Here is a 20,639-nt window from a genome sequence, read left to right as displayed (position 1 = left end):
CCCCCTACCCATAGTCTTCTGTATAGGCGTGTCGATGCACATCGTACCAGCGCGGTTTTGTAACCTGCCTCTTCTAGATCAGCTCATCCCTACGATGGACGCCGATGACGACGTGATATATCTGGGTACGATCGCTAGAACGTGTCCAAAGGTACTGACCCCGTCCACTGCTAGGAGCAGACGGCAACGGGAGCCTCGACCTCATCCAAACCCGCGGCCAGTCCCGATTGTCTGTCCCTACCTCCCAGCTACCGTTCCGTCGAGTGTATGCAACCCCGTTGCTGACAGCCGCAGTTTCACCAATCAGTCGCCTATCATGCGAGACCGAGCCACGGCGAGCGACACGATCGCGCCGCCATGCTGGAGCCGTCGATTTCGAGGTCCAGCCAGCCGCCAGTGACGACGCGAACGCCGGTGTCGATGTGGATATCGATGCGGATGCCGAGTATGAAACCGACCTCGAATATACTGTAGCAGCTCCTGTTGGCGCGGCAGAGTCTCTCTGTCTACGACATCATCCCTGACGAGGACGGCGGGACTGTCATTCCTAACAGTCCCATGAGACAGGTGGGCCCGAGGCAGCTGCCTTCACCACAAAAGCCGCAAGGTAAGCATGATTCTCGTCTATTGACTGCATAATAAATACTAAGCTTGCTGCAGGCGGCCGAGGCGCCCGATCGACGGGGAGCGGCAGCCCGCCCGTACCGAGCCTAGCTCCACGACGAACTCTACGCCGACCGCTACGCCGACCGCTGCGACGAATGCAGATGCCCGGCCAGCACCCACAAGACACCCCGACCACGGCGCGATGGATGCGTCGCTGCAAAAAGCTGTACGTTGGAACAGCCGGGTGGCGGCCAGAAGGCCCTTGGCGCCGATTATGACGGCACAACCACGACAATGCCCTGCTAGAATGGGGGAAACGGTGTTAAGCTGTCGCAGGCAGGCCGTCCAAGAGGATCTGTGCAACATCACTGAGTTTATTACACCCATCGTCGAGTCACAACCGTGACTGTCCTACTCATGCATCCATACTGGATTCTGCCTCCGAGCATACACCACCATGTTTCCATTCCACCACAGCCCCCGAAGATGCAGACGGCCGCATCGACGAGCAATGAAAGGAGTGCGTCATACAACCAAAGGCCTTGACATGAATGTCCATACGGCCTCTTCGCAGGCGCCCTTACCCGATTTCGCCGCGGCGCCTCAAGTAGGCGTGCCCACCGTTGCCAGCTTTTCTAACCATGCAGGTGCATTCGACTCCAGCCTATTAGGTGTGATGGCTAAGTAAAGACCCTGTTTCTCAAGCCTTGATGCTTGCCTGGACGTACTGATTGATATCGGCCAGAACTACAGGAACAACGAAAGAACTACAACAGGAGGTCAATGGGCCGCTACTAAAGGGGTTAATAACTTCCAATCACATTCTGCAGGATTTTGTTCCAAGAAGCATAGCATGTCGTCCAATATAGGGTTCTCAAAATTTCTTCCATCGAAGCATTCAGATAATAAATGGTGTTATAGGGGCAACGGCCTTGCTGGAGAAAAGGTATGCTGCCTGATCCTCTGTCCACAGCGGGAGAATAGAAAGGATACCCCCACTGCCTAGCCGTTCAAGCTCGAGTGATAGACCATGATAGGAGAAGTTGAAGCACGAGGAATAATAATCTTCCTCTAATTGATGAGCTGGGTCGTTGGTCCGCGGCAATGCCATGATGGGTAGGTCGTGTGTTTCATGAACAGTGTCGATGGAGATGTTTTCAGCGGTGCACATCGTTGTGGAGGTCTTGTGGTTGAGGAAAGTGAAGAAAGAAAAGGAAAGAGTAATTCTATCTGATGAAGGATGTACGGGTTTATATAGTACCTGGTTGTGCCGAGCTGGTCGATCATAGAGTGCTGCAGAGGACTGCGGGAATTCACATCTGACGGTGAAGTCGTTTTCCGCTGGCCGACTTGAAAGCCTGTTTCTGGTTGCACACCATCATATTTCTCGTATTGAGGCCTCCCTCGATATCGTGTGTCACTCAATGGATGATGCGGCTACGATGCTACACCGTCAGCGCCGGTGTTTTCAGGCCTCCAGGGCTGTTCCATACCAGGCCGCCTGGGTAGGGAATCGCACAGAATATAAATACCCAAAGCCACCGCACTTCTTCATTTATTCTCGTGCACCCGCCACTATCGATGGGAGTAGAGCAAGCAGGCACTCGTCCATTTGTGCAAAAGGGGCAAGATCGGCACAGAGACGACGTAGACAAGGATGATTCACTTCCTCGCCAGGACTATGTGCCATCCTACAACGATCAGGAAACATTATCCCTCTCTAAAGATAGGCTCGCTGGGATAGGGTGAACGGAGGCAACCAGAACCAATGCCATGAAAATGACAATAACCGTGGCAACGGTATGAAGCTCGAAACTCTTTTTATCCATCGAGCAGGGGCGAGCTTTGGATTCTATGAGTACGAGAAGCTCACTGATGTGCACGTGGACAAGAAAGGAACGCTGGCAACGGTCAAGGTTCACTGGAGACCTTCGGGTGTCTCGCTACAAGACCTGCCACGAACCGCTCTACCAGAGGTCCGTGAAACCTTTCTCAATATGCACTCAGAGCAAGAGTGGGATGAACAAATGGAACTTCTCCAAGGCTCAAGCAGGTAGTCGAAAAGGCAAAGATTAGGGGCTAGCTAATTCTCTTCTGCTGCTGATTTTAATTCCTTTTATAAGCTCGGCCCCCGTGTTTATGTCAACCATCAGTCGGAAAGCTGTGCCTAAGAGTCAGTGATACTCTCCTATTACTAGTTAATCATATGATATAAACAACATGAACCGTGCCACTGCAACTGTAAACTGGGATTGGGACTTGCTGCTCGGTCCCCAGCTCATTCCACGTCTGCGGTAAAGGTGCTTCGAATTGTTGCTAATATGATGAGTTAGCAGTCCAACTTTCCTAAGCTGCTTGCTCGGAAGCATAGAGAGAAACGTAGTCGCGGCTACGTTTAGTATCCCGCGGCCCCTCGTCTTAAATAGTCAGGCGTACGACGTCCACTATTCGTAGGACTAAGCGGCGTGAGTCTAGGTTCGCTTTCGTCCTTGGACTCTGCTAACAAAGGATTTCTTAAAGCTCTCGTCGCAGTCTGTTTCCCGGGAAGTGAGCCATCTTCACAGTCGACCATAGTCGGTCGCATGGACGATGAGTGGATCGAGTGGCATGGACAGGCACTACATTAAAATGAGGGACTTGAACAGGGTTGCCTAGTGACGATTGATCAACAATGGCGTAGAATGCCTTTAGGAGCTGTGTGTAGATGATGTCGTCAATGACGTAACCAGGAGTACGTTTCATGGCCTCCTCGTCAGCCAAACCTCGGGAGGATCATTGCCGTTGGTCAATTGTTCTTGTCATAAGACGTTTCCAAGCGGCGGCCTCTTTACAGGGGCCTGTCTCTTCGCCCTTCCACAACCCGTGGAAACTAAAGCCTCGCGGGTATAAATACCAGCTATCTGGCTAGTTCTTTCCAATCCTGGATTTCCCTGTATCCTTCCATTGTGACCAAAGTCTTTACCTGAACTATACTACCATCCGCTCTAGCCATGCCTACACAAAATCATCCCTTCAACATCTCGGAGCACCCAGAACTGATGGGTATGGTCACTCAATGTTACAATTTAGCCTATGATCTGAAGGAAAGCGCCAAAAGGTTCCGAAATATACTCAGAAGCCTACCTGACTGCAACTGCGACTACGACTGCGACTGCGACTGCAAATACTTGGAGGAGGAATGGATTTACAGAATCCAGGATACCAGCGAGTTTGTCAGCGAGCTTGAATTCAAAATCGGCAATAAGGAACCCGCGCCGGTAGAAACCAAGGATAACGATCCAGTGGACTGGCCTCTTTCGGCATTTGCCTTCGGTTTTTTCTGGGTTTTATAGTGGCATACGCTGAGAACTACTACTAGCTGGAGCTACATCGAGGCGTAGATGGCGCCTAGCACTAGCATCGGTGGCCCTGGCGAAGTAGCCGCCGATGTGCAACCAAGGCGGGAATGACATTCTGTATGGTGGTCACGAGGCAGAGCCAGGTAAAGCTTGAGCGAATATCTGCGGCTGGGTGAAGCGCACTTGCGAATCGCGACGGGTTGAAGCGGCCAAACATCACGATTGTCTCCTGGATGATTCGCCAAGGAAGGACATGCCTCGTCAGGATGTGCCGTACCACATGCACAAGACCATACGCGGGGTCAGGGGCGCGTTCGCGAACGAGATTCTCACCGAGCACAGGACCTACGGCCCCCTCGACGACTTCGTCATGATCGGGAAGGTCACCCCGACGCGATTTCGATCCAGCGCATTTGGTGATTTAGCCCCAAATACCTAACACGAGTTCGCCAACGAGCACTTACTACATCAATTACCTTACCTACTTCACTCCTTCGCTGTTCCGCTGTTTTACTTGATGATACAGGAGACTCTTCTTCCTATGTATTCCGAGATCAACAAGTCTGTCTATGACGACTCGATGTGGGAGTGGGAGTGGGAGCGGGAGTAGGAGGGCTTGAGACATCGGGCCATGATAATGCCCATAAGCAGAATAGGGGTTTCCACCCCTGCGAGATGTGGGAGAACCTCAATCAATACAGCGAGATATTAACGATGGCAACATCTCCATGTTCATCAATCGCCTTCGAGACAGCTATGGTGATTCAACCTACAATGTTTCAGAAAGGAATCGACTGCCATAAGCCGGGCCGGACCTTGGCGACTGCATTACCGACAGCCAGTCGTGATGCGGTCCCATAAACACGGAAGGGGTCGATATCGTCCTTTTGCTTCGACTGTGCTACCTGGACTGTGCTTGTTCTCATCACAGAATTGCCTTGCATATGAAGTTGGCAGCATCAAGTACCACGCCGATCTCTGTTTTATGGACGTATCTTCAGATACAAAGCAAATCGAGTCAGTGTAGCTTCGGGTAGCATTGCCAGAAATACATCCAAAAAGTATGCTTTGTTGCATAGAGATACGGGTTGGTACGAACCAGAAGAGAAATACTGGAGGTACAGAGCTTCAATGCTTCTCTATGAGTGGCTAAGAGTATTACCAGATGCATTTCGGCGTTACGCCACGTCCCGGTCTGGACTTTTGCTACCAGTGACTGATCTAGCCACCTCGGCGACAAGCCTCGTCCAGCTGCTCTGTGGTAGCGCGAGATGATGAATGGTCTCTACATCATGCGAGGGTCATGTCAGTTAATACATCGTATTACTGTGGCTCAATTTAGACTCCTGCAGAATGCGATCGGTCACCATGTGGTTTGAGACCCAGAACTGAAGTCTTCAGTTAGTAAAGGAAGGCCTTTATCATGTCACTCAATCAGGATAAAGAACTCGATGATCTCCAAGGACGACGAAGCACTTCTTAACCGAGAATCGTGGACCTAAATAAGTTGCTACGCACTTTTGAGTACTGCGTCAGTCATCTTTTGACGTCTCTAGCGTGAGATACGATGCCCAGGTTGCTACGAGGTACTATGATCAGGCGTATACGGAAACAGGGCTGCCTTGAATACGGACGGGTACGAACCAAAAGACCAGCACTGAAGCATCGGGGTACCGTGAGCCTACGCTACTTCATGGATACGTGAGAGAACTACTCGATGTATTTCGGGTGCCGGGAGGGGGACTAAACTACTCCGATCCAGAAGAAATACGAGCGTTCGTTCTGCTGCTCAGGCAAGGGGGAAGTGGTGCATCGATGCTGCCCTTCTATCTCCACATTTCCTTTCGGACCGGAAGAGGAGACTAGGCCCTCTGCTCGAAACCTCTTTGCACTCCTGTAGGCGTCCACCAGCTTTCCTGGGGCCCTTCGGCTGCATGCAGAATTCTCTTAGGACCATTTGCGGCTCACTGCCAAGCCAGCGAAGATAGATGGGGCTGATGGCTATTGGGTAACGCCATTGCCCCTTTGATCTTCACAGTATCGAGATACGTCACTGCGGGATACTCCGATGGCGTACTTAGACTCGGTGCTTATGTCGCCCACTATTGCGCTAGTGCGCCATTGCTACTCTTCCCCTACACCAGCAGGGACCAACAGTAAACCAGAATGGTAGTTTGGCCTCCCAGATGCATACTACTCGGTAGGAATTGGAGGGAACTCCGGAGTGCCTCTTGTGAGCAGCAAGTGCCCCACGCCCAGTAATGGGCACAACTATATCGGCGTCTGCTTGGGGTCCCCATTCGCTCTAAGTTTGCTGGCTTTGCTCATTTTTGGGCCGGCGGCGCCATCAGCAGCTCTACGTCCTGAGGCCTACATCTGCCCTACCGCAGCTCAACCAGTCTTTGAGCCGGCTGCGAAAAAGCGCTTCCTAATCGAGAGCCTCTAGCATCGCAAAATGGCAAAGCCACACCGTCGAGTACTGCACCGGTCTCTTTTGGACGAATGTACCTTGGGGTACGAAGCCAATTGGACCGGACGTAGCTTTAGGTAGCATTGTCAGGAATAGATGCAAACGACTGAGTTGTCATCTTATGATAAGTACGGACCAGAAGCCTCTTCTTATATAGTCGAGGAAGTATTGATAGGTCAGCTGCTGTGGGGTTCGGCACTTGCACTTCTAGCGCTGCGGGACTGGTTTGACTCTGTACTTATGTTGTGGTTGTGACATTTGAACCTAATGCATTCACCGATTGATATGCTCTCACTTTGGTCTATGTGGGTCAGCTAGCAAGTTAAAACCATCTTGCAGCTTATATTACCCCAACTCCGCAACCTCTTCTGCTGTTCTCTATCTCTTTTGCTGTACTCTCTTTCGACCCATCTCTCTCCACTGCCATGGCAACGAGCAGCAAAGCAAGAACTTCCACGATGTCCTTGGGACATTCGTGGAAGATACGTCCTCTCTTCAGAAGATCGCCCGCGAGGAGCATATGCTATTTTGGGGTCTACCTGTTATCTCCATCTTCTGCCCAACACAACGTCCGATACAGTCATTTGAGGTATTTCTTCGATCTGGAAGGGATCGGCTCTGGGATCTCTTGCAACGGGAGGGATACGAACTGGAAACTTCGAGCCCAGAGCAGCGGAAACATATTTTTTTCCACGGCAAGAACAAAATCCAAGTGCACGTCGTTCAAGATCAAGAGATGGATTTCTTGGGGCTTACGTCGCTCGAATCCTATGTTCTTGCCACAACCATGACGACTTACGGACAACACTTCATGACGTGGAGGCACGCAGTCTGTGTGTGTCCGATGCTGTTGGACGCTAAGACATCGATTGCTTTGAAGATCATCCTGAAGCATGGCCGCCCGGGTCCATCTATATCAATAAGCGAAGTGAAATTTGCGCATCAGCAGGGATACAGATTGCCCACAGCAGAGGGTGGTGCTTGGGAAAACGACGAGGTGTGTCGAGAGCGAACCCTTGGCGACCAGTATTCGCGTGTGGTACCAGTCGATGGAGATACGGTACCTGATGCACAAGATGTTAGTTTTGATACAACCTGGAAATTTTCGTTGGTTGAGCGTGTTCGTCATGATGCATTTCGAATACTACGAGATGGACGCGAGCAAATCATTGTTCCAGCAGTGTGAGCTTTCCCTGACAGGTTCTAGATCGTAGGGGAGGTCTAGTTGTTGATAATTCGAACTACTGGCGGTTGAATTCAGAGTTCTGGGCAGTGTACATTTAGTTGGACCATAATTCCCAATGCCAGGTCATCCCGCGTTCTCCTCGGAAGTCAGCAACTACATTCTCCTGCCGGAAAAGTCTGTCCACACAAATTGGCGAGCCAGAAGCAGTGCCGAAAAGGCTGGTTCAGGCGCGGGGTGGAGAATGGATGGACCATAGGCCGGATAATGCCTCTGAATTGGGTTCCGCGCCAGAACACGCTGCTACCTCCCCCAGATACTGTAAGGCATCGCAAAGCGAAAGACAAGGTGACGACGAGAGTGGTGTTTGCCTTTCACCACGGTGAGCCGGTTTCCCCCGCATATGCTTAGGTGCTAATTAGCGCTGCAAAACAGAGCCATCAACGCAACTGGGGACCTGGCCACTTGGTACTGGGCCGCAATAGCTGCACCACTGTTTCTTTATCCAAAGGAATTTGCATCCACTTTTTTGTCTGTGGGCCACTACATACAGTATATAGCTAGGAAAGACCGCAAAGACAAGTGCCGCACCGATGATGGCTTCCTATGAGAACTGGAACAGTACAGTACAAATTTAATATTTACAGTGCTAAAAGAACAAGAGGAACTAATCATTTTGAGCTCTCCAGGGTCACAATGGCCGTTACTAGGGGATTAAGTCAAGGGAGCCGATTTCGACTCAGCGCTTCCTAAGCTACTGTAGCGCTGAGGCCCGGCGGCCAAGGCCAGCCAACCACACAGCAGATTTCGCGGAGTCCAAACTGTCTCGGCCTACAACTTCTCCAAAGCATCGCCCGCCTAAGCAATGCAGACAGAGATGCAGTACGTGCGTCCAGTTACGAAGCATGGCAATTGCGCTGCCGGCGCTCAAAGCGGCTCAACTGATTTTAGGATGGAGTCGATTATGAGTTGGCATGTGTGCCGGCAATGCCCTCCTGCACTGGGTCTACTTTGCGCAGATTATAAAGCCCAAACGCAGGGCCTTGTCCGATTCCAAGGCGATCAGACCCATCGCCCTGTTGGACACACCCGACATCGCCCTCCAGAAAGCGAGTAGATGCACGACATGACAGTCTACGGCATGACCGACAGCAGTTACGAATACGATGCTAGCGAGGAAGAGGGGTCTTACAGTCCCGAGCCTCGGACGCCACGGCCGCGACTTGCGCCCCATGAGGAAGCCCAATGCGTTGTCGACGCCACCGAGGAAATCAGCGCGATCTTGATACAAAAGCTCGAGCGCTTTCAAGGAGACTTGAGGCTATACCAGCGGGAGAAGAGCCGGAGCCGGGACGAGCTGGAGAAGACGAAGAACGAGATGATGCAGGAACTGTGCATGGCCAAGGAGCGGCTGCTGGAAGAGCTCGCGTCGTCCACGATGGCGAGGATCGAGGGAGTCGAGCCGTGCCCGCCGCTGCCGCAATCGGAACCTCGACCTCGACCGCCATCTCCGCGAAAGCCAGAATCTCACGCGGCACAGGAAAACGGGGTCGGGGAAGTAGCCGAGGCTTCACCAAAGACGCAACCGCTGCAGGTGGAGTTGCTGCCAAACGCCAAGTTAGCGTCCCAAATCGCGCCGAGCCGACCTTACATGCACGACAAGCGGGAGAAGGATAAAATCCGCAAGTCCGGAGTCTCTGCAGCGAAAGGCGCTGGCGCTTGGGGAGATATGCAATGTATTCAGCTTGACAATGTACCGGAACACTGTCCATGGCCGGATGGACGTGGCCATGTACGTTCCCGAAGGCCAGAAAATCCCTGATCTCGGCCAAGTGGTGAGTGCGCCCGCCATCTGGCGTGAAGTCCCCCGGCCTAAGTACCCCCTCAGTCTCTGACGTCTTCGTCGAAAGCGAAGCTCCCTGAAGCCGTAAAGGATAAGTAAAGACGAATATGACTGGACGTATAGGTACAACAAGGAGTCAACTTGAGCTCGTTAATGCTGGGCACCCTACAGCCTCTTTCACACCGAAGCCTTCCTTCTAATCTACCAATGGGATTAGTGGGGACGAGTCAGAGGTCGATTCAAGGCCTGATCCAACATCTCGGCTTATACCTTAATGGAAATCAAGGTATCTCGTCCAAGTAGGCATTATCCTCGAGGTTTACTGCCAAGGCGCTTTTCGTATATGCATATGTGCCTTGGGGGTTTAGATCCAGGGACACCCCACCCAACCTTCCACAACGCAACTCCATCTCGGAAAGAGGCAACCGTTTTGATCGACATTCATCCTTGCTTACCAAGCTCCCACTTGTTTGTTGAAAGATTAGTGCTGGGATGCCCTGCATTTTCGATCACACCCAACTTGACGAAATATTGGTCTGCAGATACGGTAAGGCAATCTAACGTTGAGTCCAGCGCTTGGTGTCGTACCGGATCATCACTCACACTATCCCATCTGGGTATAACACTGATGAAAAGGTTATGTTGTCGACACCTGTAGCCTAAGTACAGAACAGAAGGCCTCACCGAGCAATGGCCGTGAATCGGTAGTCCATAGGAGCGACCTTGGCGAATATCACACCTTTCAGATGCACCCCGACTTGTGCATATAAGGATACTTTCTTTGAAGGATGTCCCGCTTCACGCTAGGTGTTTCTGACGCCTACCTCTTTTGGTACCCAGGCTTAGTCTCTTACAGCTAACAAATCAAAATTGTCCAAAACTTGGTGCAGAGCGACTTTTTGCACGTCTTGACGTTATGTTCACTGCTCCTTACACCATTCTGTATCGTTACTCTCGTTGAGGGTGACTGCCAACGGATCGTTTCTCCCTTTTTCTAATCGTTTTTGGTTTGCACACAATGGTCCAGGCGACGTTCACCAGCCGTCTTGCTCCGTTTTAGAGCCCCACTGGGCCAACTTGCATTCTGGACGCTTGTGCGATAGATAAATGCACATCGCCCACCCACGACCTTTAGCTTCGAACTCGACCAGCCTCGTTGCACATTCTTTTATCTCGCATAACGTCAAAGCCTTATCACTTGCTCATTAGAGATGAATGGTCAAGTTGTCGTATCACGTTGCTGCGGCCTTGCTACTGTCGATACCAAGAAAGCCACCGCGGCTTTCTTGCCTTTACCACCCGAGCTCCTAAATATGGTCTACAGCTACTTTGAGGATCGAGCGACACTGAGTAGTCTCACTCAGGTCTCCCAGTCTTTTCGTGCTGAATGGTTGCCTAGACTATATCGTCACAGAATCAATGCTGAATCTGTTAACGACCTGCCCAAGCTCTTTTGCTCCTTCGGGCCACTACTCAGCTCTTATGTGAAGAAGCGACTCGAAAAGGGCTTGAACCTTAAGCAATTCCGCGCCACGCGCTCCTCCGTCAGCTCTGACGAAGATAAGAAGAAGCCAACAGCTGCTTATCACGTGCAGAATTTAAGGTTGCACGTTGCGCCTCGCGCCTCCATACGTAGCACAGCCACCTTCTCCCGTGGCTGACACCAGCCACCCCCTTAACCCGCTTCTTCCACCGTCCAATATTCATGCTGCAGTCTCTGTAGTCTTTGTTGCAAAAAGATGTTTATTGATTGGACCCCAAAATTTGTGGTCAGAACACATTCCTCATCGTAGCTTTTCATCCACCCAGCACCCATTCATCGCCCCTTTCATAGAATGGCTACTTTGAAAATTTCTTACGAAACCAAGTTTCAGTCTCCCTCTACCTGTCGTTGAGGCTTCGGAGCTCTCGTGCACGGAGGATGTTTATTTCGACGTCCACACCAGCACCCACACCACTCCGCAAAATTCTCAGCGTAATGTGATAGCCTGGTCCAAAGATGGGATGTCTCGCCATATCGGCTGGAATCCTCGATATTCGGTATATCTTTATCGCCTTTCTCGGCTTTGCCCATTGCCTTGTTGCCGGCTAAATATGGGACAAGCGTGGACGCTCGTGACAGGTTGAGCTCGGAGACCATGCCGATTTCGGTATTAACACTCATGATATTGATACCCTGTTCGAATCGAGAAGGGACAGAAAACTGGTGAGATTTGTCGTCATAAAGCAGCCACTTGCCATGCCGCGCAATAGAAATGCCGAGCCAAAGAACCCTTTCCTTTCGCTCATCTGTCATAGAGGCGACCTCGAAATACTTCTCGTCGTCGTCAATCTTGTTATTGGAGAACCAATCGGGCGGGAAGTACTTGTCGGCCCAAACTAAACCCCGGAGGGCGAAGTCTTCTGGGAGTGGTCTGGGTGATTGTTTGACCGGCCTCGGGAACTCGTCACTTTGAATTCTCTCATATTCGTGGTACGAATGCAGAAAAGAATTGAGAAGCGCTGATACCAGTTTCCAAGGGAACGTTTCGTCGAGCAGACTCATAGCTGATGGGAAAAGAATCAGATAGCGATGGAATACGAGTATGGTATGTAGGTAAGGCAAAATATTAGGATCGGCAAATCTGGAGAAAACCTTGTTGTACGTCCCTTCGGCAAGACAACGAGCTTGTTCCAGGGCCTTTGCGTTGTCAGGGTGGTTGGGGTCGGGGATCTCCCTGTTCTTGTATTGCTCGTCATCTTCCTTGCGGGAGCCTGATTTTCTTCTGGTCCGGATGGTCTCGTAGATGGAACTGCTACTCTCCTTGCCCCAACATAACAAGGCGCAGCAATTGGAGATTCCAATGTAGTAACTGTTCACTGTCAACTATTGCACGGCATCCGAAGTGCGTGAATAACTTACCCGCTTTTCATCCAGTTTCGAGTAGTTCTGCTAATGTGGTTATCAAGGTTGCCGAGGAACTCTGTCACTGAAGTTTGGTATTCATCACTACGTTTTCCGCTGAATATAATACCCTGAGCCTTAACAAAAGCGAAGTCGATAGGTAGGAGACGCGAGCGTTGACTACCAGAGCCAAGCAACGGATCAAACAAAGTCATGATCGATTCCCAGGCCGATTCAAAGGGCTCCGAAGCGGAAAGGGCCTTTGAATAGTAAAATAGCTGCTGGAGCGCGTTCGGGCGTGCCAGAATGGCTAGGTGATGATATAACCGACCAGTCCCTGAAACGACATCGGAGGCTTTCGAGTACCAACGTCGTGATACGGAAGTCCAGACCTCTCGGACTCGTAAATCATCATCTTCGATCGCCATCCTGTACCGACCCAGGTCGCCCAGGCATTCCATCCATGTCGCTTCAAAGGCAGTCACCGTTTCATACAACAGTGCCATCATGGAGTAGGCGAGATAGATGAATGTCAACATGTGCTCTAGAGAGTTGGGTAGATGATGTCTCAGCACGTCAAGAAAGGTATGGATTCCGTGCTTCCACATCCTCCCTGGCATATAATATTTGGCCCCAAGTCTTCGTAACGATGAGCTCGCTGTCGGGTGCTTAGAGGCCAAAAAGAAATCATAGTGCTCATGAAGTAAGGTGCGGTGCAAAGCGATAAGAGCCTGCCACTGCTCGTTGTTCAGCTTGGTATTATTTCTGGTCTTTTGCGCCTCGTCCACTTCGATGCACTTGGATTCCACCATAACCAAGCCAGCGTAGATACCCTTCACCTCGGCCACCAGCTGAAGGTGGTCGATGGGACGGGTCTTGAGCTGTGGGACGTAAGTCTCATTCTCGTCAGAAAGCTCTAGGTCATCTTGAATAGGCGCAGGCCGCGAGCGGGTTGGAGGTTGCGGCTCGGCTTTTTTTCTTTCCACGGGTGCGTAGTGAGCTATGAGACGGGACATGAGGGGTCCATATCTTCCCGACGTGCAGCGGCCTGTTAGAGTCGGTATCATGTCTATGTTTCACAGCTCTTGAGCGTAGAGCGGTGCTGGAGTCTCTCCCACCCGACTTGCCAGATGTACCTTTCTCTTTCTGGATGAGAGGCTGCGTAGATGGCTCCTTGGTCGCGGCTTGCTTTAGGGGTTGGGCGTCCTGCACCCCTGAGTCATGAGAAGGTGGTACCTGGCTGCAAATAAGAGATCAGTACAGGTCGGTTCGGGAACAGTTGGTTAGGGGTCGCACGTTTTTGAGGGCGGCGAGGGCAGCTTTCTCCATTTCCGCAATACCTCGGACATACTGATATTTGCTAGCGGCCCAGGATAGTTCTCTGATATGTGGTTTTCAAGCTGTTTCTCCTCGAGCTCAATGTTTTCATCGCTCCCAGGATCAGGGCGACGCAACTTGGCCGCCTTGCGGAACTTCTCTTGATCAGGCATATGGTATTGGGTCGATAATAGAAGCTCCAAGGGTTGACCACGGTAGCGCTGTGACGTTTCCGCAGGATGGTTCATGATTGTAAACACGGAAGGAGTGAAATCTCTGGTCGGAGCAAGGCGAGAAGGAATACCTTTAAGGAGTTGGATGCGGCTCTTGCAGTCGATGGTTCGCCTCCCCTGGGGCGACTTGGCTAAGTAGGCATCCACGAGGCAAACGCACTAGTGCGGCTGAGGTGTTGCCTACAGCGCTTGGGAGAGTGGGAGGGAGGCGGGAGGCGGACCACCAGAGAGTACCTAGTGTTACAAATAGGTACATGGACAGGTCATACTGGTAATAAAAGGCCGTGACAGCAACGAATATCAGATTGTTATCAGGTGCTGACTGAGCTATCCGACACCGAAAAGTGAAGAAAGTTCACCAGGTGAGGGGGCAAAGGGTCGAGGAAAGTACTTGGGTTTGTAGAAGATCGCCAAGCCGGTGGGGTCTTGGTAAATACAGATTAAACAAGAAGATCTAGAAGTTTTACGCAACGTAAAAAACATCATGACTGGCTATAATCGCCGTGTGGAAAGCCACCCTAACCGAGTCGCCTTGAACGCAATACCGTCAGAACTGCTTCCACATACCGTAACCATACGCCAGTTGTACGGCTGCTAGTAACTAGAATTCAGTGGCAGTGTTTCTCCTTTCACTGCTTAACTCGCCGTGTGGAAAGCCACCCTAACCGAGTCGCCTTGAACGCAATACCGTCAGAACTGCTTCCACATACCGTAACCATACGCCAGTTGTACGGCTGCTAGTAACTAGAATTCAGTGGCAGTGTTTCTCCTTTCACTGCTTAACTCGCCGTCTTGAATAACATGTGTAGGAATTGGAGGGACCCGAAAATGCCTCGTGTGAGTCAGCAAGCGCGCCACGGCCAACAACGGGACGCAACAGTACCGGCGCCCGTTTGTGTTTGCCCCGAGCGTGCTGCAGTTCGCTGGCTTTCCTCATTCGGAGCGGCGGCGCCATTAGCAACTCTACACCCTGAGGTCTACCTCTGCCCTTCCGTAGCTTCACCGTTTTACACTCCTGTACGTTAGAAAAGGTGCACATCACAATGTCCATAATCAGAACGCAGAGCTTAGATATATGCTTTTTTTTGAACCAAGTTTATTGTCCGTATGCAGCTTTCTAATTACGTAGTAGCAAAAAGCGGCACATAACTCTTCAACGTCTAGTACTTGGGATCTCTACTATGGCAAGGAATCCATTCATGCGCAGGCCGGTTGTAACAGGCACCTTCGTGCTGTTCCTGCTATTCCTGTTCATACCAGGCAGACTGAAGCCGGTCGTGTACAATCCTCTCGCGAGCCCCTACCTTCCATCCCAGGCTTCCCGACTTTGATGACGAGATTCGGCCACTCGTGCCTCCCCCGTCTCTCCCAACAATCAACTCATCCAGATAAGGGCCAGTTTTCCACCGGGGTTCTTCGTTTCGCCGTTCCAGCCGCATCGTCGTTTGCTGGCCGCTTCGCCGTCTCGGGGTTGGTTGGCTCCTCGCCGTATTGTGCCAAGACTGACACATTTCCCATAGCCACATCGCACACGGCAGTCTCTGTCATGCATACCGGTGTCGGTAGGTTGGACTCGAGTATTGGCGATAGTGACTGGGGCAGGTAGTCTGTAGGTGACTGAAGCGGGCTATAACCGCGCTGTTCTCTCGCTAGAGCACTGATGAGATCGGTCTGGGTTTCCAACACTTGCTCCTGAAGATCACGAGATGCCTGCATCTCAGCTCTTTGCTTCAAAAGCTCCGCTAACTTGATCTGCAGCTGAACATTCTCCGCGGCTAGCCTTTGGGCCTGAGCCTGGCCATTATGGAGGTGGACTGCGAACTCGTGCATGGCTGCACTGAGAACTCCTAACGGCGCCCATTGTGTCGCTTCTCGAGGGGTCTGACTTGATGCCATCATTATATTTTTTAGATCTTGGTTCCCGGCTTATCGATGAGCTAGGTTAATGTATATAAATATATATGGGCATGACGAAGACCAATTCCCGCCGTTAGTATTGTACTAGCTAGATCCAATGATCCTTTATTTTAATAGCATTAACGACGTAAGCATACTGTAACCCAAAACCATGAAAGCTCTAAGACAACAATACGATTGTACCAGAGGCTGTATCGTGATCTCCCACGTGTTTCTATTGATTTCGTTACCGGTGGCACTCATGCTCCGTTATGGCTCTCTCAGATCACAGACCCATCTGCCCGCTTGTAAAGAAACACTTTAGGGTTCCTTCCCCATGTCTATTCTAGTTCCCCTGCTCATAAGAGCCAGAATCCCCAACTGTTACGCTTGTACCGTTCCGGCGTAAACGGCCGATTCACATCGGAACCAGAACTATCCAGTATTCTTGTTCTGCTGCATCCGATAAGAGCTCGCAGATGCTTAAGGCTCGCTTCGTTAGATGCGAAACTGGCAACAACATTAGATGAAGGGAGCGCCTCAGGTGAAGCGCAAAGATGCCAAACTATTGCGAGACCTAGTCTGGAGCTGGTCGAATCTGGCCCGAGTCAGAATGTCTGTGGCTACCACAGGAGTGCTTTCTTTCCACGTGGTCAACTGGATTGGTCCCATAATGGTCCTGTAATGGTCCTACGGTGTGCCGTCTCACGCGAATACCTACCTAGAGCGGTTAATGGCGTAATAGTAAAAGACCTTTAAATGCTACCCTGTTGTTTGTTTACATAGATATCGTTGGCTCAAAACTTCATTCGGATATGTATACGCAAACCGGTTAGCATAGGATCGATGGGGATTGTATCAAGCTGCCTTGGGATGAGTCCTCGCCCTGCAATAGACGAGAAATACGCAGTTAGCAACCGTTACAAGGCCATGCCAAGAACTCGGAGCTCTAGTCGACCCAAGCGAAAACATTACTCGGAACGTCGGATCCGCAGAATGTACCCGTACCATCGACGCAGTTCTATTCGTTATGTTCTTGTAGATATTCCACCTAGGAATGAGAGACAATCATCTCGAGATGTTTGTTCTCGCTCGCGTAATCATGTCTGCCAGGAATACGTACAACTGTATGACGGAGCGGACAGCAAAGAACTCACTCGGCAAGACATAGAGGAACAACTGCATCGAAACTTGGCAGTTGCGCGACATAATGCCGAGATAGCATCCCGGCCAACACTCGAACGTCAACGGCATGTGCATTTTGGGTCGGTTACCAACATTTGTTGAAGACTTGGCTGTCACGTCCGCGTATATCCAACTACGAACAGGCATAGGAAACATGGCAGCTTACTTGCAAGTGCGCCACGGCCAACAACGGAACACAACAATATCGACGCTACTGTTCGCTGGCTTTGCTCCTTTGGACCGGCGGCGCCATCAGCAGCTCTGCATCCTGAGGCCTACATCTGCCCCACCGCAGATTAGCCAGTCTAGACTCTATAGTCAGAAAGAATGCCGCTTCGCAAGTTGAGCTGCGTCTAAATCGCGTCCATACTGTACTACACCGGTCTCGTGTTGACGACTGTACATTAAGGTACGAGGCCACCAGGGCAGGAAGTCGCTTTAAGGGGCATGGTCAGAAACAGATGCAAAGGCCTGATGTACGATAAATGACGCTCAAATGGCCGCAGCGTAGGAGGGACGGCCATTTTCGGATCTACTTTGGTTGAATGTGATGACTATAAAACCTCAAGCTATATCATCAGCATTAGCATTACGAGCTATAAGAAGATTCAACACCAACAGTACAACAGCAACATATGCTATGGCTGATAACGCAATGGACTATTTCTCCGCTCTTCTGGAGCCTGGAGATTTGTTTACATTAAAGCAAGCCTTTCAAGGACAGGGAAATGCTATACTGATTGGCTACGATCTTCCCCGGCTCGATTGTACAGCTCTAAGCACCCCAGCAGACGAATCGTCCCCGATACACCTTATCTTGACTTGGTACGGAGAGGGGCACAGCCTCTTCCTGAATCCCAACCTGGAATATAGGAAGGTCATGTCATTTCGCAACGTTCGCGTAGTGCTATGGATAGCTCCGCCATCCGACCTCTTTATCTTCAATGTTGACAAGTACTCCAATTACGTCAGGAACGACCGCTCGACAAACTTGGTTTACTTATTTGACGAGGCGCCCGGGCTTCGCGATATCAAAGTGACGCATGTGGAGGATTGTTGGCTGGGTCGGTTTAACCTCCTTTTCAAAGTGGGCAACTTACGTATGCCTAAATTTGAAAGCACTTGGTGGACGCTCTCATCCCCTTAACCGCACAGGAATGGTGCATAGTAGAGGATTGGGTGATGGAAGTTTAGCAGCTAGATATTGCGTTGTACGTTAGAAAATCTTCGTATTTACTATTTACTCGCTGCGGCGCATCCAACCCGATACTTGACTTGTCCAATTACAGCCGACATCAATCCGTAAGAAGCTGGCATTCCACTAATCGCGAATTTTGATGAGAATTTGGGAAAGATCCGGCCGACGCAGCTATTTATTGGTCTCTGACCTCACCGCGTACCAAGCATTCGTTATGCCGGCCTGGTCTGATTAGATTCGCCATAGTCGCCACTGCCCACTACAGCAAGGCAGATACGATTTCCTACCTATCAGTGTATCCATATACCACCTTGCTTCCCAAGCAATATGGTCAATCCATAATGCGTGCCCAAGCCTAGCTAGCAGTCGGCGTTTTCCTTATGTCTGTCCAATATAAATACAGCATCTCGAAGCTCTCGTCAATCTTTCCCGACCACGTTTCCCCCGCGTTCAATGACAACAAAGCAAAAAGCATGGCCAACATGGAGCTAGGAACACAGGGCAGCCAACCAATTTTCGACCAATATCACGAAACCTATGGAGTAAGCGTTGCCCTGCCCTGCTTTCTCGAGTGAAGTTAACTAACTTTATAATCGGTGGAGGCAGTTTTGATAGGATTTCCAGCGAAAGATATCGGAAAGCAGTACAAGTCGCAAACCTCTCACACCAGTATTGAGCCTGATAACGGAAGTTTCAGCCAAGACGACACAGGAGCTGTTAACTTCAACCTGGAACCATTCCAGTTGCATGATGGGGTTCGTACCTCCTCGGACGATGTGGACGAATCTATCGAGACAGAATCTGTTTTTGAAAACCCGCGAGACGATCCTATGCTCCCTACGTTGCAAACACAACCAAACTGTAGGTCTGGAAGGTTGCGAGTCTCGCCAGAGCCAGCTACCAAACCTCGCCACTCACGGAGCTCATACTCTCTAGAAGTTGATCATGATCCCCAGGCAAGCCTCGTAAGGTACGAGGGCCAGGACTCGGATTTAGACTTAGATTGGGCAAACACCTTCCGGTACCGTCGCCTAGCAAAGCGCAGACAGGAGCGAGCCGCTGCATCGTTGCGACGCATCACATTTCCTCGGCCCACTGCCAAAAGTCAAAAGTATACTAAAGCACTGCTGGCAGATCGTGCAAAGGCCAAAATACAAAATTGTACGAGTAAGCGTCAAAAGCAAACCTATGGCAAAATCAGTGCCAACGACAACGGGAAAGGGGCATTTGGGATTGTTCAGGGCAGCCTGAACAAGAGCGAAGATTGGAACACTCCTGGCCCATCAGCTGGCGAAGATCGGACGCCGGAAACCGATGCGCAAAACCCTTACAGCTATACAGACTCACAGACGGCAACTCCGGACTCACTACTTAGCACTGAGGGTAGTAACAAAAGCAAAGAGCGAATCTCTGGGACAGCTTCTTCTGGCACTCCACAGGCACCCAGACGACAGAGCCCGTCCGACCAGTCGGTCAGAGCCGCATCAAGGCATAGGACGCACCAATGGACAGAAGATCAAGACCCAATCACCATGGTGGAGAGCTACCTGCCCCCTGTGGGTGACGGCACGGGAAATGGTACTGACACGAGGACACCGCGGAGCTCTATACCCAAACTGGCCAACAAGCGAACACGCAGTTTGCGGTCGGCTCAACCTGTCAAAGGTCCTCTCGGAGGCGTTTCTGCGTCTTCAGGTCTCTTCAAGGGCATGGTCTTTGCTCTATCCTTCAACTCCGAGGACGAAGCGGCAAAGCAGCTCACCAAGTCCCTCATCCAACGAGCGAGTGGAAAGATACTCGTAACTGGGTTTGACGAACTGTTTGAGCCTGCGTGTCTTGGTCTGCCACTGGAGCTATCTCCATCCACTGAAACAAGGAGCCTAGCAATAAAGTCCGATTTCCAAGCTACTAGCTTTACGGCACTGATTGCCGACAGCCACTCTCGCAAGGCCAAGTATATGCAGGCCCTTGCATTAGGGTTCCCTTGCCTGTCTGCTAAGTGGATCTCCAGATGCATTTCTAGAGGAAAGGTGGTGGACTGGTCTTCATATGTGCTTTGTGCTGGCTCCAGCAGAGTACTTGGTGGCGCAATACGCTCTCGCAACATACCTATCTACGAAGCCAGTAACAAAACGCTTCCGGAAACCTTGGAAGAGAGGCCAGCGTTTCTGCGGAACATGTTTATCCTTGTTGTTCGTGAGGAGGGTAGTGAGCGGAACCATATGCCATATTTAATTCTCCTGCGGGTGTTAGGTGCAACTGTAGTCGGCGCAAGGAGTCTTGAACAGGTCAGGGCAAAAATAGAAAGCAGCACTCATGCGTTCGACTTCATCTACATCACAGGCCAAGATGCAAGTGCAGAACAAAGCAGACCGATCACAAACAACAACTACCGATTATATGGAATCAGGGTACTCACAGGCGAGACGCTCGTGCAGAGTATCATACTGGGAAGGATTGTGGAAGAGGATGAGATGGAAGGGTAG

At 50.9% G+C, this 20,639-nt stretch overlaps 6 protein-coding genes across 6 annotated transcripts; 4 read left to right on the top strand and 2 right to left on the bottom strand.

Moving 5' to 3' along the window:
• Positions 1–3,596: 3,596 nt before the first annotated feature.
• PG998_014823 (uncharacterized protein) lies at positions 3,597–3,938 on the top strand (the record flags this gene model as incomplete). The annotated part of the gene is made up of 1 exon (XM_066881639.1): positions 3,597–3,938. The coding sequence occupies one exon, from the start codon at positions 3,597–3,599 to the stop codon at positions 3,936–3,938; it is 342 nt and encodes a 113-aa protein (XP_066723360.1).
• A 2,761-nt stretch (positions 3,939–6,699) lies between these two features.
• Positions 6,700–7,600, top strand: PG998_014822 (uncharacterized protein; the record flags this gene model as incomplete). The annotated part of the gene is made up of 2 exons (XM_066881638.1): positions 6,700–6,713; positions 6,754–7,600. 2 exons carry the CDS (start codon positions 6,700–6,702, stop codon positions 7,598–7,600), a joined length of 861 nt encoding a protein of 286 aa, XP_066723359.1.
• Positions 7,601–11,310: 3,710 nt separating this feature from the next.
• On the bottom strand, positions 11,311–13,340 carry PG998_014821 (uncharacterized protein; the record flags this gene model as incomplete). Its single annotated transcript, XM_066881637.1, has 2 exons — positions 11,311–12,292; positions 12,343–13,340. The coding sequence occupies 2 exons, from the start codon at positions 13,338–13,340 to the stop codon at positions 11,311–11,313; spliced, it is 1,980 nt and encodes a 659-aa protein (XP_066723358.1).
• Positions 13,341–13,607: 267 nt separating this feature from the next.
• On the bottom strand, positions 13,608–13,889 carry PG998_014820 (uncharacterized protein; the record flags this gene model as incomplete). The annotated part of the gene is made up of 1 exon (XM_066881636.1): positions 13,608–13,889. The coding sequence occupies one exon, from the start codon at positions 13,887–13,889 to the stop codon at positions 13,608–13,610; it is 282 nt and encodes a 93-aa protein (XP_066723357.1).
• A 3,721-nt stretch (positions 13,890–17,610) lies between these two features.
• Positions 17,611–19,648, top strand: PG998_014819 (uncharacterized protein; the record flags this gene model as incomplete). The annotated part of the gene is made up of 4 exons (XM_066881635.1): positions 17,611–18,055; positions 18,646–18,695; positions 18,756–19,539; positions 19,593–19,648. The coding sequence occupies 4 exons, from the start codon at positions 17,611–17,613 to the stop codon at positions 19,646–19,648; spliced, it is 1,335 nt and encodes a 444-aa protein (XP_066723356.1).
• A 37-nt stretch (positions 19,649–19,685) lies between these two features.
• PG998_014818 (uncharacterized protein) lies at positions 19,686–20,639 on the top strand (the record flags this gene model as incomplete). The annotated part of the gene is made up of 1 exon (XM_066881634.1): positions 19,686–20,639. The coding sequence occupies one exon, from the start codon at positions 19,686–19,688 to the stop codon at positions 20,637–20,639; it is 954 nt and encodes a 317-aa protein (XP_066723355.1).

The sequence above is a fragment of the Apiospora kogelbergensis genome (assembly GCF_038363985.1).
Source record: "Apiospora kogelbergensis strain CBS 113332 chromosome Unknown utg000015l_segment0_segment0, whole genome shotgun sequence".
Lineage (NCBI taxonomy): Eukaryota > Fungi > Ascomycota > Sordariomycetes > Amphisphaeriales > Apiosporaceae > Apiospora > Apiospora kogelbergensis.
The sequence above is the reverse complement of the archived record's forward strand: the minus strand, read 5'-3'. Positions and strand labels throughout refer to the sequence as shown.